Source organism: Gigantopelta aegis, chromosome 4, assembly GCF_016097555.1.
Source record: "Gigantopelta aegis isolate Gae_Host chromosome 4, Gae_host_genome, whole genome shotgun sequence".
Taxonomy (NCBI): Eukaryota; Metazoa; Mollusca; class Gastropoda; order Neomphalida; family Peltospiridae; genus Gigantopelta; species Gigantopelta aegis.
Window position 1 is genome coordinate 79,188,883 of NC_054702.1, and position 18,877 is coordinate 79,207,759.

At 37.1% G+C, this 18,877-nt stretch overlaps 1 protein-coding gene across 1 annotated transcript in view; it reads right to left on the bottom strand.

The window, feature by feature from the left end:
• Window positions 1–18,877, bottom strand: part of LOC121371163 — a 121,490-nt gene that overhangs the window by 50,417 nt on the left and 52,196 nt on the right. Inside the window, exon 4 of the mRNA XM_041496844.1 lies at window positions 10,184–10,307. Within this exon, the coding sequence (XP_041352778.1) occupies window positions 10,184–10,307 (124 nt within the window). The remainder of the gene's footprint in view (window positions 1–10,183; window positions 10,308–18,877) is intronic.

The following is an 18,877-nucleotide window of genomic DNA, read 5'->3' on the forward strand; positions in this document are numbered from 1 at the left end:
AAACAACCCAGGGACTCACAGCACAATCTGCTGAATACAGTCAGAACACAAACAACCCAGGGACTCACAGCACAATCTGCTGAATACAGTCAGAACACAAACAACCCAGGGACTCACAGCACAATCTGCTGAATACAGTCAGAACACAAACAACCTAATGACTCGCAGCACAATCTGCGGAATACAGTCAGAACACAAACAACCCAGGGACTCACAGCACAATCTGCTGAATACAGTCAGAACACAAACAACCTAGGGACTCACAGCACAATCTGCTGAATACAGTCAGAACACAAACAACCCAGGGACTCACAGCACAATCTGCTGAATACAGTCAGAACACAAACAACCCAGGGACTCACAGCACAATCTGCTGAATACAGTCAGAACACAAACAACCCAGGGACTCACAGCACAATCTGCTGAATACAGGCAGAACACAAACAACCCAGGGACTCACAGCACAATCTGCTGAATACAGGCAGAACACAAACAACCTAATGACTCGCAGCACAACACAGACAACCCAGGGACTCACAAAACAATCTGCAGAATACAGTCAGAACACAAACAACCCAGGGACTCACAGCACAATCTGCTGAATACAGTCAGAACACAAACAACCCAGGGACTCACAGCACAATCTGCTGAATACAGTCAGAACACAAACAACCTAATGACTTGCAGCACAATCTGCAGAATACAGTCAGAACACAAACAACCCAGGGACTCACAGCACAATCTGCTGAATACAGTCAGAACACAAACAACCTAATGACTCGCAGCACAATCTGCTGAATACAGTCAGAACACAAACAACCCAGGGACTCAAAGCACAATCTGCTGAATACAGTCAGAACACAAACAACCCAGGGACTCACAGCACAATCTGCTGAATACAGTCAGAACACAAACAACCCAGGGACTCACAGCACAATCTGCTGAATACAGTCAGAACACAAACAACCCAGGGACTCACAGCACAATCTGCTGAATACAGGCAGAACACAAACAACCTAATGACTCGCAGCACAACACAGACAACCCAGGGACTCACAAAACAATCTGCAGAATACAGTTGGAACACAAACAACCCAGGGACTCACAAAACAATCTGCTGAATACAGTAAGAACACAAACAACACAGGGACTCACAGCACAATCTGAATACAGTCAGAACACAAACAACCCAGGGACTCATAGCACAATCTGCTGAATACAGTCAGAACACAAACAACCCAGGGACTCACAGCACAATCTGCTGAATACAGTCAGAACACAAACAACCCAGGGACTCACAGCACAATCTGCTGAATACAGGCAGAACACAAACAACCCAGGGACTCACAGCACAATCTGCAGAATACAGTCAGAACACAAACAACCCAGGGACTCGCAACACAATCTGCAGAATACAGTCAGAACACAAACAACACAGGGACTCACAGCACAATCTGCTGAATACAGTCAGAACACAAACAACCCAGGGACTCACAGCACAATCTGCTGAATACAGTCAGAACACAAACAACACAGGGACTCACAGCACAATCTGCTGAATACAGTCAGAACACAAACAACCCAGGGACTCACAGCACAATCTGCTGAATACAGGCAGAACACAAACAACCCAGGGACTCACAGCACAATCTGCTGAATACAGGCAGAACACAAACAACCTAATGACTCGCAGCACAACACAGACAACCCAGGGACTCACAAAACAATCTGCTGAATACAGTTAGAACACAAACAACACAGGGACTCACAGCACAATCTGAATACAGTCAGAACACAAACAACCCAGGGACTCATAGCACAATCTGCTGAATACAGTCAGAACACAAACAACCCAGGGACTCACAGCACAATCTGCTGAATACAGTCAGAACATAAACAACCCAGGGACTCACAGCACAATCTGCTGAATACAGGCAGAACACAAACAACCCAGGGACTCACAGCACAATCTGCAGAATACAGTCAGAACACAAACAACCCAGGGACTCGCAACACAATCTGCAGAATACAGTCAGAACACAAACAACACAGGGACTCACAGCACAATCTGCAGAATACAGTCAGAACACAAACAACCCTGGGACTCGCAACACAATCTGCAGAATACAGTCAGAACACAAACAACACAGGGACTCACAGCACAATCTGCTGAATACAGTCAGAACACAAACAACCCAGAGACTTACAATACAATCTCAGGGCTTGAACTTAACGGTGGCAACGACGGCAAGTGCCGTCGGTGACATAACTACCATCGGTTGGGGGCATCACCGATGGCACTTTTGTGCTGCTGGATAAGAATTACTGCCGCCAGTAAAGCTTCTCACCGACGGCAAAATGTATAAATGTGTATGAACATTATCTGCCAGTATTTAACACGAGCGTTTGGGTCCTGGTTGGAATTAATGTGTGTTTAGTTAGTACCACTTGATGGAACTAGTCATGCGCGTACCCTGTGTTGTATAATATATGTTATAATATACTGCATTTTGCCTCCTTGCTTTCATGTTATGACACCCCTTTTGACGTTTGGCAGGCCCATTTTGTTTTCTGCGCCCCTCTTTATTTTTCGGCATCCTGTTATAATTTACAACACCCAACTCCGCTATTTCAAAAAGCACACTTTTTTTCACACTGAAAAACATGAATCAGTCTACACACTGGACATCAAAGAAAACAAGCAGCATTGTGCACAACTGACAAAAAACTTCAGTAGCTTACGACAGTGACCTTAACGTAATTTAACAATATTTTAACAGCCTCTGTTGTATCCCATACAGGTATCCATTTGTATGTTTGATACACACAATAAAATTTATATTTTATTTTTATCGTTTCGGCAATCTCCGACTGAAAAACCACTTATTTGGTGACAAATGTGTCACGTGATCAGAACGGACATCTGTCTTTTGTCTCCACTAACTCATGTACGATATTTTATCCTCGGTTGCAGAATTAATTGGTCAAAACTGATGATTTTTACTCACTGTCATTTGTTTATTCAGCAATTCTTAATAAAATATAGAAACGTTTAATTTTGGGGAGAGGTGGGGAGGATATCACCGCTTATAAAAATAAAATATAGAAACGTTTAATTTTGGGGAGAGGTGGGGAGGATATCACCGCTTATAAAAATAAAATATAGAAACGTTTAATTTTGGGGAGAGGTGGGGAGGATGTCACCACTTATAAAAATAAAATATAGAAACGTTTAATTTTGGGGAGAGGTGGGGAGGATTTCACCGCTTATAAAAATAATAGAAGTGGTAGTGTTCATTATTAAAATCATTTATTTTGTGTGCCAATTAATATATACATCACCTTTACAAAAACTAAACTACTTTTATCAGCTGGCAATATCAATGCGATCGATTCATTCGATGAAGATGGAAATAAAAAGAACAGAAAAATGTTATCCCACAGTAGGAAATCACTTAAAAAACTCTTTATTATTTTTCAGTTACCTTAAAATCTTTATTAAAATAATAATATTAAAACTTTGATCTGTTTAGCAAAACGAATATACCTGAATGTCAGACAGATACTCCATTTTAACTGAATTACGTTTCAAATAACAGTGCATAAAAGATAAGACAGCTTGTACATCGTACCAACTTTTCAGTACCAGACACTGAGGGGCAATATAAAGGATAGGTATTTCCACAAAGTCAACCGACACACAACGATATACGGTAACCAAACGTGCATTATTTTTTTTTGCTTTTGAGGTGTCGCACGACCATCCTCCTTTAATTTCCACCCAGCGAGAACACTGTATACAATTTAATGTTATAAAGAGAACAGTTTTCATGTCATATTAACCGAAAATGTGGGCAACTTCGTCTCGGAAGCACCAGGTTCCGTTAAAGCTTATGCTAGTAGTCCATGATTCCATTTATAATAAGTTCTTGACATAAATTGAAGAAATAGGACATGTACATCCTGAAAAATAACCTTTCAATGAAGTTTATTGCAAAAGTTATTATTTTAAAATTGCCATCGGCATACTCAAAATTGCCGTCAGTTTTTTTTTTAAATTGCTGTGGGTGATATATTCTTAAGTTCGAGCCCTACAATCTGCGGAATACAGTCAGAACACAAACAACCCAGGGACTCACAACACAATCTGTGGATTACAGTTATAACACAAATAATCCAGGGACTCACAGCACAATCTATGGAATACAGTCAGAACACAAACAACCCAGGAACTCACAGCACAATGTGGAATACAGTTAGAACACAAACAACCCAGGGACTCACAACACAATCTGCAGAATACAGTTAGAACACAAACAACCCAGGGACTCACAAGACAATCTGCTGAATACAGTTACAACACAAACAACCCAGGGACTCAAAACACAATCTGTGGAATACAGCTGGAACACAAACAAACGAGGGACTCAAAACACAATCTGTGGAATACAGTTGGAACACAAACAACCCAGGTACTCACAAGACAATCTGCAGAATACAGTTGGAACACAAACAACCCAGGGACTCACAAGACAATCTGCAGAATACAGTTAGAACACAAACAACCCAGGTACTCACAAGACAATCTGCAGAATACAGTTGGAACACAAACAACCCAGGGACTCAAAACACAACCTGCAGAATACAGTTAGAACACAAACAACCCAGGTACTCACAAGACAATCTGCTCAATACAGTTACAACAGAAACAACCCAGGGATTCACAAGACAATCTGCAGCTGATGTTGAACTGTTTGTCTAAGTTAATTCCTGTCATGCCTTAAGACAAAAACAAGCTATTCCTAGTGAATATAATATATGCTTCATTTATGGAATACTAGTAAGCTATAGGTCAAAATTTAAAAGTGTTATATTTTATCTACTGTATAAAATAATTACAGTGCAAGCAAATTAAAATATGTTTTCATGTGTACTACAACTGTTGCTCCTAATTCAGTTTTTGTATTTTATTGTTTTTATGATGACAAAGTTTCACTTACTTCCCATTATTTATTTTGGAATTCCTGTCAGTGTCACACAAACATTTTTAAATAGCATTTACATCATAAAATTTAGATGAACAAGCATTTAACAGTGATATTTTAGAAGTACATACGTCCAATAAACAGCGAGAAGTAGTGATTAAATATGTAAATAGGATTTTGGGGACTCCCCAAAATTTCCGAAAAGTTAATGCTGGTTTTACTGTCAGAAATGGATTTGATTAGCCAATAAAATTTCTCATTAGATACACATTGAATTAGAATATATAACAACAAACATATTTTTATAACATTCTTGAATTAGTTCTGAAAGTTATTAATTGGAAATGTTCAATAGTAAACTTCATTTAAAAAACCCAAAACCCCCCACATATACATACTGATCTCCAATGAAAACATACCACCCAACTTTCAGTTGTTATTGTAATCACGTGTCAGTTTGCTATATAATGCACAATAACTCTTGTATAAAAATTTTTGTTAATTATTGCCTACCAGAATATATCCAGTTATAAAAATCAGTTAAATATATTATCGTTTCATCTCATATTTTTTACAACTACAAAGCTGACTGGTGCATTTTTAATGGCCTTCAGTATAATTATTTTCATTTATATATATATATATATATATATATATATATATATAGCAAAGATTATTTACATACATGTATTATGTATATGACAATGATGGCTTCATAAAACTCTTGGTCATTATAAATGACAATCTATATTTAAACAGCAAATCTATCAAAATATAAAAAGTAATAAAATATTGTCTAGATATATATATTCTGGAAAATTAAGGAAGATTTGCTAAACAGAAAAGTGACAATAAATAATTAAGTCTTCACATTTTTGCAGGCCATGTATATATTCAGTTCAACCTATGTAGCTTTAGCTTACTTAACTAACTTGCAATACTTTGTTTTCTGTGTAAAATGTTTGCTTGTATAATTATGTTTTATTTTGTTTGACCTTAAATTTTATGTAACTGATACTCCCAATACAAATAATATTAATAAAATTATATTTCAGGAATAGAGTCAAACAGTTATTAAATATTCCATTATCTCATTTCAAGCTACTTTGTTCACAATAGAGGTCTTTACAAACAAATCATACACAAGTGCATCAAAACTGTACACCAATAATCACAGACAAATGTATCAATCGCTCGCAATCACTATATTTTAGGCACAAGATCAATGGGTTTTATAGCTATATCAATAAAACTTCACTCACGTCTTTCATCCTTGCAGAAATATTTCTGCTGCCTATATTTCCAATATGTGACTTTCAAGGAAATAAATGACTGCGCAATCTAAAGTGGCAATACTTCATTTCTCAATTTTGTCAAATACTGAAATATCTAAATCAGTTTGCACGTTTCCTATCACTGCTGTGATGGAAGTGGTTATGAAGAAGCCCATATTTCATCTCATATATAACTGATATAATTCTTCATGTAAGTAGTTTAGATCCAGACAACTGTTAAATATTTCTGATTTCAGCCAAGGCATCATTTTAACAGCATATATAGGCCAGTAATACTTAGATTTTACAATAGATGCCAATATTGATCTGTAAGATTGTGCCATGTTCAAATCTTTAAATATCTATTGAACTAATATAGTGAATTAAAGCACCATGTCCAGTTTTATCAGATTATATTTGAATTATAGTTTAAAGTTTGTTTTAACGACACCACTAGAGCACATTGATTATTATTAATCATCGGCTATTGCATGTCAAATATTTGGTAATTTTGACATATAGTCTTAGATAGGAAACCCGCTACATTTTCCCATTACAAGTAGCAAGGGATCTTTTAAATGCACCATCCCACACAGGATAGCACATACCACAGCCTTTAATATACCAGTTGTGGTGTACTGATATACCAGTCACAGTCTCTGATATATCAGTCACAGTTTCTGATATACCAGTCACAGTTTCTGATATACCAGTCACAGTCTGATATACCAGTCAGTCTGATATACCAGTCAGTCCAGTCAGTCTGATATACCAGTCAGTCCAGTCACAGTCACAGTGTAACAGAAAAATCAACCTCCACTTAGGGGATTTGAACCTTGGACTCTCAGTACGATACTCCAGCACTCTACCAACTGAGCTAATAGAGAAATTCCCACTAGCCAGTCACAGTCACTGATATACCAGTCACATTCTGATTACCAGTCACAGTCTGATATACCAGTCAGTCCAGTCACAGTCACGGCCTTTACTATACCAGTCGTGGTGTACTGATATACCAGTCACAGTCTCTGATATACCTGTCACAGTCTCTGATATACCAGTCACAGTTTCTGATATACCAGTCACATTCTGATTACCAGTCACAGTCTGATATACCAGTCACAGTCTGATATACCAGACAGTCCAGTCACAGTCATAGTCTGATATACCAGTCCCAGTCTCTGATATACCAGTCAGTTTCTAATATACCAATCACAATCTCTTATATACCAGTCACAGTTTCTGATATACCAGTCACAGTTTTTGATATACCAATCAGTCCAGTCACATTCTGATTACCAGTCACAGTCTGATATACCAGTCACAGTCTAATATACCAGTCAGTCCAGTCACAGTCTGATATACCAGTCCCAGTCTCTGATATACCAGTCCCAGTCTCTGATATACCAGTCACAGTTTCTGATATACAGGTCAGTCTCTGATATACCAGTCACAGTCTGATATACCAGTCACAGTCTCTGATATACAGGTCACAGTCTCTGATATACCAGTCACATTCTGATTACCAGTCACAGTCTGATATACCAGTCAGTCCAGTCACAGTCCCAGTCTGATATACCAGTCCCAGTCTCTGATATACCAGTCACAGTTTCTGATATACCAATCACAATCTCTTATATACCAGTCACAGTTTTTGATATACCAGTCACAGTCTTTGATATACCAATCAGTCCAGTCACAGTCTGATATACAGGTCACAGTCTGATATACCAGTCACAGTCTCTGATATACAGGTCACAGTCTCTGATATACTAGTCACAGCCTTTGATATACCAGTCAGTCCGTTCACAGTCTGATATACAGGTCACAGTCTCTGATATGCAAGTCACAGTCTGATATACCAGTCACAGTCTCTGATATGCCAGTCACAGTCTGATATACCAGTCACAGTCACAATCTGACATACCAGTCAGTCTAGTCACAGTCTGATACACCATTCAGTCCAGTCACAGTCCGATACACCAGTCAGTCCAGTCACAGTCTGATATACCAGTCACAGTCTCTGATATGCCAGTTAGTCCAGTCACAGTCGCTGATATACCAGGCAGTCCAGTCACAGTCTCTGATATACCAGTCAGTCCAGTCATAGTCTGATATACCAGTCAGTCTGATATACCAGTCACAGTCTCTGATAAACCAGTCAGTCCAGTCACAGTCTGATATACCAGTCAGTCCAGTCATAGTCTGATATACCAGTCACAGTCTCTGATATACCAGTCAGTTCAGTCATAGTCTGATATACCAGTCACAGTCTCTGATATACCAGTCAGTTCAGTCACAGTCTGATATACCAGTCACAGTCTCTGATATGCCAGTCACAGTCTGATATACCAGTCACAGTCTCTGATATGCCAGTCACAGTCTGATATACCAGTCACAATCTGACATACCAGTCAGTCTAGTCACAGTCTGATACACCATTCAGTCCAGTCACAGTCTCTGATATGCCAGTCAGTCCAGTCACAGTCTCTGATATACCAGGCAGTCCAGTCACAGTCTCTGATATACCAGTCAGTCCAGTCATAGTCTGATATACCAGTCACAGTCTGATATACCAGTCACAGTCTCTGATAAACCAGTCAGTCCAGTCACAGTCTGATATACCAATCAGTCCAGTCATAGACTGATATACCAGTCACAGTCTCTGATATACCAGTCAGTTCAGTCACAGTCTGATATACCAGTCACAGTCTCTGATATACCAGTCACAGTCTCTGATATACTAGTCAGTCTAGTCACAGTCTGATATACCAGTCAGTCCAGTCACAGTCTGATATACCAGTCACAGTCTCTGATATACCAGTCAGTCCAGTCACAGTCTGATATACCAGTCAGTCCAGTCACAGTCTGATATACTAGATACAGTCTTTGATATACTAGTCAATCCAGTCACAGTCTCTGATATGCCAGTCAGTCCAGTCACAGTCTCTGATATACCAGTTATACAGCTATGGTTCAAATGGGAAAAATTAAAAATATAGAAGTACTGGAGATATTTCTGAAGGAGTATCTCAATAATTGTTACTGATCCCGGATATCAACACGATCATTGCCATTAGATGGCTGGAGATATGATCCTTTTAAAGACTATATTCATAGTCTTTAAAAGGATCATATCTCCAGCCATCTAATGGAAGAGCTCGTAAATGCAAGCTGGAAGAGCTCTTAGATGCAAGCTGTAACATCATCATTGCTATCATTATAATGGTGATATTGTGTGTGCTCCCAGTCATGGCTCTGACATACTGCGGCATCATCAAAGACCTACATTGCTATCATTATAACGGTTATTTTGTGTGTGCTCCGTCACGTCCCTGACATACTGCGGCATCACTAAAGACCTACATTGCTATCATTATAACAGTGATATCGTGTGTGCTCCCAGTCACAGCTCTGACATACTGCGGCATCATCAAAGGCCTACATTGCTATCATTACAACGGTCATATCATGTGTGCTCCCAGTCACAGCTCTGACATACTGCGGCAACATCAAAGACCTACATTGCTATCATTATAATGGTCATATTGTGTGTGCTCCCAGTCACAGCTCTGACATATTGCAGCATTACCAAAGACCTACATTACTATCATTATAACTGTGATATCATGTGTGCTCCCAGTCACAGCTCTGACATACTGCGGGCATCATCAAAGACCTACATTGCTATCATTATAACGGTGATATCGTGTGTGCTCCCAGTCACGGCCCTGACATACTGCGGCATCATCAAAGATCTACATTGCTATAATTATAACGGTGATATCGTGTGTGCTACCAGTCACAGCTCTGACATACTGCGGCATCATCAAAGACCTACATTGCTATAATTATAATGGTGATATCGTGTGTGCTCCCAGTCACGGCCCTGACATACTGCGGTATCATCAAAGATCTACATACCTGTGGCAGTGTCGGTTGATATGTGAGTCAGCTTCAGGTAACACTTGTTACAGCTGATGTCGGGTATGTTCACAGTGATGTAGTACATGCTGCCATCGCAGTGTCCTATGGGATAATCATTCTGCTGTAATGAGAAGTGAAAACATGCCAGTAATTTGAACCAGACTCACTGAACACATGTGTACCAGGATGATATATTCAAAATACAACAATAGCATTTCAGACCAGAAGTTAAACGTAGCAGTGCATTTGCACTAGCATTTCATGCACTAACACCAGACATCAAACGTAGCAAAATTTACATTAACTAAGATCTGATTTCCCATTAAGCTATTCTAGAGACAGAGAGAGAGAGAGAGAGAGTACCCTTTTAACATGCCCCTATACCATTAAGGTTTTGAACATGTCCATCCTGGGCCCGACCTCTGAATAGCCAGTGGTCTGGTCTGGGACAGAGCTATTCTAAAAATTATCATTTATAGTCCGTCTCACAGAAAACAACTTTTTTGTGCTATGGAATTTACTACAAACTATTTATTTCTAAGCCGATTGATTTGTAAGTTGCATACAAAAATAGTATTATTTTGTTATTTCCAAAACACTTTTACTGTTTTTCTTATGTCAAACAAAACTGAAATGATTTACCAAAAACAGTTTTATAGAATGATGGGACGGACTATAAATGGGTCAGTAGGTGGTGAAAGTGTTCATGTACAGTGGGTCTGGAATTCTGACTTCTTGTTTTAATACAAATATTAGAAACAAAATAGCAGTAGTTTGGAAAGTGCTGAGGACTCATTAAGCATATAATTCTTTCCTTTCAGATAGAAGATAATGTTTCTTCTGAAAACATTTACAATGGGTAATAAAAAATGAAACATTCTAAGAGTATTGCTAAAAGAATAAATGTCCCCCCCCCCCCCCCACCAGACCCAACAAATTGTTATATCTCCTATGTTTAAGGGCTATCAACATGATAAAGGTATACACAAAATTGCCCCTCAGTCTTTTGAGGCATTGCAAAACCCCCAAACAAGTCTGGTAAACTATATGTAGAACAGATGAATGGACAGACAGATGGAGACAAAACCTACAGTCTCCTCCATTTTGATCAAGTAGGGAACTACTAAATAACCAACAAGCTATGAGATAACCCAAAACTTATTGTATATATTTTGAGGGTGGCTGCAGATTACTTACCGGTAATTATGTTCTACGGTTGATGAGTATTAAAATGATTGTCCCACTTTTCCCAATATAATCTCTTCAGGAATAGGATTAATGTTGCCTGCAATTTTTCCAATATGCATTAAGGTTGATGACAGTCACTCTTCTAACCTTTGTTTTGTCTCCGTATGCAATAAATATAATATATCTTACCGTAATTTCACTTGAAATCCATATTTCGTAAAAGGTACAATTTTTTAACCATAAGATTTTCTTTAAACATATTCAAGTGCATTAGTAATGTTTAAACAAAAAAATTTCATTAGCAATTTTGCACTGGAATTTTCCCAGCATTTTTAAAATGGAAACATTATGTATTCAGTTTATAGTTATTGTAAGGAGATGCAAAATTAAGTGATGTCATTGGAATACAGATGTCATTCAAAATCAAAATTAGCTATATTATTACAAAGCTTCACCATATTAAAATAAAAACTTGTCTACTAACCTTGACCCCTGTCAACATTTTATAACAAGCAGACAATGCTGCTTACAGGTCGGTATGTTTTTATTTTTCATAATTCTGGATAAAATATTAATTTGAAGTTTTAAAAGATGAAAGAAATAAAAAGTACCTTTTGTCAGATATATCATATCAAAAAATTACTGTTGGATATGTTTTATTTATTGTATATGAAGCCAAAACAAGGGTGCAAAAAGTGACTGTCGTCAATTTTATTGCTATCTGACATCCAATATCAATCATTTTGTTTTAAGAATTCTGACAGGTGCTGATCAGTTGAAAATTGAGTAGCAACTATTATTTAATGTTTTAGAATTATGGAGCAATTTCTGAAATTTGCTTAATGATAAAGTCTGTTTTGTTTAATGACACCACTAGAGCACATTGATTTATTAATCATCGGCGACTGGATGTCAAACATTTGGTAATTCTGACACATAGTCTTAGAATGGAAACCTGCTACATTTTCCCATCAGTGAAGGGATCTTTTATGTGCATTTCCTTGGAGACAGGCAAGCATATATCACGGCCTTTGACCAGTTGTGGTGCACTAGTTTGAAAGAGAAAAAACCCAATCAGTTGGATGAATCCATCGAGGTGGTTCGATCCTGCGACGCAAGCACCTCGCCCGAGAGTTCAACCGACTGAGCTAAATCCTACCCCTTGCATAATGAATTGTGACACAATACCGAACAAAATGTTCCCTGTATGTACTTCCCTACACATTAAGAGTTACAGTAGCAGAAGATTCATACTCTTTTTAAGTTTTAGCATAAACACAATTCTGTTTTTGATATACTTTGTTAGTATAACAATTAATTGACTGACACATAACTTGAGTTCTGCTATGAAACACTGTCATTCAGTCCAGTCCATATGGTCCTTGAAGTTGTTGAATACAAAATAGTCAACATAGAGTTAGTTAACAGTACAACACGGTCAATGTCGAAAAACACTGTTAATTTGAATCAGCCAATTCTACACTTAATGAACAAGAAACCTTTTAAATGATCCCAGCACAAAAATATACACAATTGAAAACTCACAATTCTACCAAGATAATTTGAAGTTCTGTTCCTGTGATCTAATTGTTTCAAATTACCTTTACTAGTATGGTCGAATCTAATTGACTTGGATAATTTGAGCATATATGGACATTGTTCAGTCTATGGAGGTAAAACCAAGTCTTTCATCTCAAATCATTTTGATGTTAAACATGAAATACAATGGGTATGTAGGTCATACCATTGGCAAAACAATATTTTATTCATCACCAAATATATTATTTAATAATTGATTATATGGGCCATTTCATATAGGCTAAGGACCTCCATTTAATTAGTCCCATCTGGAGCATTCTGTTTACTGCAAATAATTTTAAAACTAAAACATTGATTTAAGCTAGCTTTAGTAATCATTCCTAGACCCTTGATGTGCAGTCAGTCTGGAATCGATCCCCGTCAGTGGGCCCATTGGACCATTTCTCAATCCAGCCAGTACACCACGACTTGTATATCAAAGGATGTGGTATGTGCTATCCTGTCTGTGAGATGATGCATATAAAGATCCCTTGCTAGTAATGGAAAAATGTAGCTGGTTTCCTCTCTAAGACTATACGTCAAAATTACCAAATATTTGACATCCAATAGCAGACGATTAATAAATCAATGTGTCCTAGTGGTGTTGTGAAACAAAACAACCTTCTTCTAAGACTCTATACAAACCTTTGGTCTCTGTATCTTCAGACGTTTAATATGAGATGCATTTTAAACAGTGTTCTGGGTGGGACAAAAAGCAAACCCTCATTAGGTGTCAAGGAAGGTTTATTTAACGATGCACTCAACACATTTTATCTATGGTTATAGGCATCGGACATATGATTAAGGACCACTCAGGTACTAAGGGAGAAAACCAGCTGTCACCACTTCATGGGCTACTCGTTTCGATTAGGAGCAAGGGGTCTTTTATATGCGACGTCCCATAGACAGGATAGCACATACCACAGCCTTTGATGTACCAGTCATGGTGCACTGGCTGGAGTGAGAAATGCCCAATGGGCCCACTGACAGGGATCGATACCAAACCAACCGCGCATCGAGTGAGCACTTTACCTCTGGGCTATGTCCCGCACCCTATTAGGTGTCAAATGCATTGAAAGTGATACATGTTTAAAGTGATACATGTTAAAAGTGATACATGTTAAAAGTGATACATGATCTACAAGCACAGAAAGAAAGGAATGTTTATCTAGTGACATGGTGGCGGGATGGTAGCCCAGTGGTAAAGCACCTGCTCGATGCAAAGGCCTATTGGGCTATTTCTCGCTCTAGCCAGTGCACCACGACTGTTATGTGCTATCCTGTCTGTGGGATAGTGCATATAAAAGATCCCTTGCTGCTAATCGAAAAGAGTAGCTCATGAAGTGACAACAGCGGGTTTTCTCTCTCAATATCTGTGTGGTCCTCAACCATATGTTCGACGCCATATAACCATAAATAAAATGTGTTGAGTGTGTTGTTAAATGAAACATTTCCTTCCTTGATCTAGTGACACCTCAGCATCCAGTTTAAATCAGCAGATGTTATGAAATGTACATGTATATATGTACCGTCCTTAGCATATAGTAATGGTGACTTGTGGGCCAAGGACTGAGTGAAAAAAACTAATCTACTGTCACCACATGGGCTGTTTCTTCTAATCTGCAGCAAGAGATCTTTTACAGCACACACAGCAATTTTTGTTTAGAAATACATTATAAAATAGATACTAGTAATGTAGTCAATGGGTAAGTAACTATGTACCCCTCCCCCTCCCCCAATGTCAATCTTCACTTCCCAAACATTTTATTGCTTAAAGGGACATTCCTGGGTTTGCTGCAATTTTAAAGATGTTATCGACTAAGAGAGACTTTTTAACGATTGTAATTACATATCAAATATATTTTCCTGCATAACATATCAATGGCTGTATATTAAACATGTTTCAGATCGTTCTAATATTTGTACTAGCATAAATTTCATTTTATTTCCTAAAATATGTTTTTTTGTACGTACGAAATTATTTGAAGACAAAATCCAGTTTGGGCTTCTTAAAAATATTGAGACGACCAGAAACACATTGAATATACAGACACTGATATTCTAAACAAGAAAATATATTTAATATGTAAGTTTAATCGTAGAAATATTTTATTAGTTGGAAACATCTTACAATGCAGCAAACTCAGGAATGTCCCTTTAATTTTCTTTGCCAAATGAATTCCAGTGGCTTCCTCTAGTAAGTATAGCCATGTGTTTATTATATACCTTCACATATCAATTCAAGTTGACCTGAATTACGACACCATGTTTTAACATTCCCTTAGGTGCTTCCTTAAAACATTTTAGATTAGCATACATCAATGCATATTATTTTCTGCAGGTTGGCTAAAAATGGAGTTATAAAAACAGCTCTTACGATTAAGTAGATGGTACTGATGTTGTTTTTCATACTGAAGATTGCATGTACAAAAATATCTACAGGCAATACATTTCAGCATCACTATGCACATATCACACTTTGGTTCTTTCTTTGCTACTTAAAGAGCATCTTTGCATAAAATTAATCTGTTCAGAAGGTATGGACTAAAAGGTTAATAAAAAAGAAACACCCACCTTGCAGCCACAAAAGTAAATCTGGTCACTGACCTGACATGTCGAGCTGAATTTACGAAAGGCATCCTTTAGTCATATGTAACTTTGCTAAATGGCAGTATATATTTGAGAATTTATTATAAAAAGTTAGTTTGTTTTGTTTAGCGACACTAATAGAGCACATTGATTTATTAATTCTAATAATAATAATAATAATAAATTCTTTATTTAGTGAGGGTTACACAGTTAGCAAAAGCTAATCTTCCCTGAGGCCCTCAGGTACAAACAATACAGAATTACAATACATACATTTAGGAACAAATAGAAAATACATATATGGCAATAAACATATGTACAAATGATATTATTTTAGAAAACTATTTCTTGAGTCTATATTTAAAAACAGCAGTATTTGGTGATGATCGGATAGCTTTAGGTAATTGATTCCAAAGTACTGGTCCAGAGTAACTGAAAGCATGTTTAAATAAAGACATTTTAGGTTTTGGAATTACTCATCGGCTATTGGATGCTAAACATTTGGTAATTCTGACATATAGTCTTAGAGGAAACCCGCTACATTTTTTAATTAGTAGCACATTATTTTTTATATACATCATCCCACAGATATATCTGTCATGGTGCACTGGTTGGAATGGGAAAAACTAGTAAGAGAATGGGTCCCTAGAGATTATTCGATCTTATGATGCAAGCACCTGAAGGAATCTACCGACTGAGCTAGATCCCACTCTAAATTTATAATAAAAAAAAGAAGTTCATTTTCTTTAACGATACCACTAGAGCACATTGATTTATTCATCATTGGTTATTGGATGTCAAACATTTGGTAATTTTGACATTTAGTCTTAGAGAGGAAACCCGCTATATTTTTCCATTAATAGTAAGGCAGTGTTCTCGCTGCTTCATTTAAGTGGGGCAGCCCTCCCCGCTATTCCATTTTGCTGCCCTCTTTTCACGTTCTCCGCATTCCTTTATTTTTATGTGCCCCTCTTTATTTTCCAGCACCTATCTCTGCTAGTTGAGTGCGTTGTTAAATAAAATATTTCTTTCTTTCTTTCTATCTCTGCTATTTCAAAATGCACACTTTTTCCCACACAAAAAAACAACGATCAGTCTGCACACTGGAAATCAAAGGAAAATACCTGGTTTGTGTACAAAAAAGTAATTGACGAAACACTTACGACAGTTACCGTAACATAATTTAACAGTATTTTCAACAGCCTCTATTTTGTCCCATATCTCTATCCATTTGTATGTTTAATAGACACAATAAAAGTTATATTTTATTGAGCAATGAAAACATTTTTATTTTATACGGATTCGGCAATCTCCGATTGAAAAAACCTCACTTATTTGGTGCCAAATTTGTTACGTGATCAGAACGGTCATTCTGTGTTTTGTTTCCACTAACTATCGTCGGATATTTTATTCTCAGTTGCAGATATAATTGGTTTAACTGATGATTTTTAATTTGTCATTTCTGTCATTCTGTTTATTCAGCAGTTCTTTATAAAATATTGTAAACTTTTAATTTTGGGGGGATATGAACGCTTATAAAAACAACGGAAGTGCCAAATAATATATACACCGCCTTTACAAAAACGAAACTACTTTTTAATCAGCTGGTGATAATATTTTATCACAGTGATCGATTCATTTGATGAAGATGGAAATAACAAAAAATGTATCCAACATTAGGGGATCACTTTACAAACATCTTTATTGTTTTTCGTATATCTTGAAATTTTTATTAAAAATAATACTATTAATTAAAACTTTGATCGGTTCAGCAAAACTGGAACTGCCCGTGAATGTCTTACCGATATCGTCTTCAGTTCAATTAAAAGACGAGTCTGCTTGTATTTTGTATTTATAAACCTTTTTGCACTTTTTGTAGGCAAAAAAGGAGTATGTCTTTTCACAAAGTCTACCAACACACAACAATATAGTAACCAAACTCCCCCCCCCCCACCCCCTTTTTTTCTTTTTGTTTAGTTTTTTTTGGAGTTTTTTTTGAAGGGTGTGGTGCCGAGCGGCCGCCCTCCTTTAATTTTCACCCAGCGAGAACACTGTAAGGGATCTTTTATATGCAACATCTCACAGACATGATAGCACATACCACAGCCTTTGATATGGCAATCTTGGTGCACTGGTTGGGACGAGAAATGGGCCAACTGACAGCGATCGATCCTAGACGGACCACGCACTGGGCTACGTCCTGCCCCAAATGTATAATAAATGAAATTCCTTAACCATGCATGTTCATGCATGTTACATTTTGTCTACATTTCAGACGTAATGCATCTAAAACACATGCATGATGATCACCGTACGTAAATTCAGATAATCCTGTTTGACAAGTCAGGAGCCAGAAAATGCCTGGACTATTAAATCAAGTTAAATCATTGAAGAGCATTCGGTGACTTATTCATCTAAGTTTGGTTAAATAGTTGAGGCTTACCAGTCATGTTTATAAGAGAAACATCTCACTCATACTGTGCACACAGATGACAAACACTTAAATGAAAAAAAATTTTTTTATCCCAGGATGAGCTAAACGAAAAATCAATCCCCATTCACAATACTTGATTAAACGTCATTCAAAGAAAACCAAAATCTGAAATATATCTGAAAAGCATGACTTTCATTTCACTAACAAGTCAAACAGCCAGAAGTTAAACCAGGGAGATAGATGCAGCTTATTGGTATCTACAGGTAGTACTTACTCATATGCAGAAGGTCAAATAATTAATCCTTCTCAACATGTTGGGCTATTTTCCAATTCAAACTACAGCAAAGTACTCTTATAACGCACTGGAAGGAACTATGCTAGTTAGTTCCTTATATCAGTAGTCCGTTGTACACATTTGCGTAAATTGGTTATTAATGTATAGGGAGAAAAAACCCCGGGACTGTATGATCAGTTTGTTCTATGCAGTAGTTCGTTCTAAGCATGTTCATTATAAGTGTACTTTATTGTATTCTACAGAACTTATCAAAAGCCATGATATGTGCTATCCTGCCGGTAATAAGGGTAGATAACACCTAAGGTTGACAGCAGACACTTTCTTCACCATCACATTTGCCACATAATAAATATATAACATATCCAACAGTAATTTTTTTTATAGTGTAGTTATTATATTTAATAAAATTTATTAAATGCTACTTTGTCTTTATTTAATTTTTTAAACTTAGATATTTTTTTTATATATATTCTACAATAATGAAAAATCTAAACATACCAACATGTAAACAGCACTGTCTGCTCAGTATGGAACTCAAAACTATTTTTAAATTAAGTAGACCAGGATTTAGTTTTTTCAATGTGGTGAAGTATAATAATAATACAAC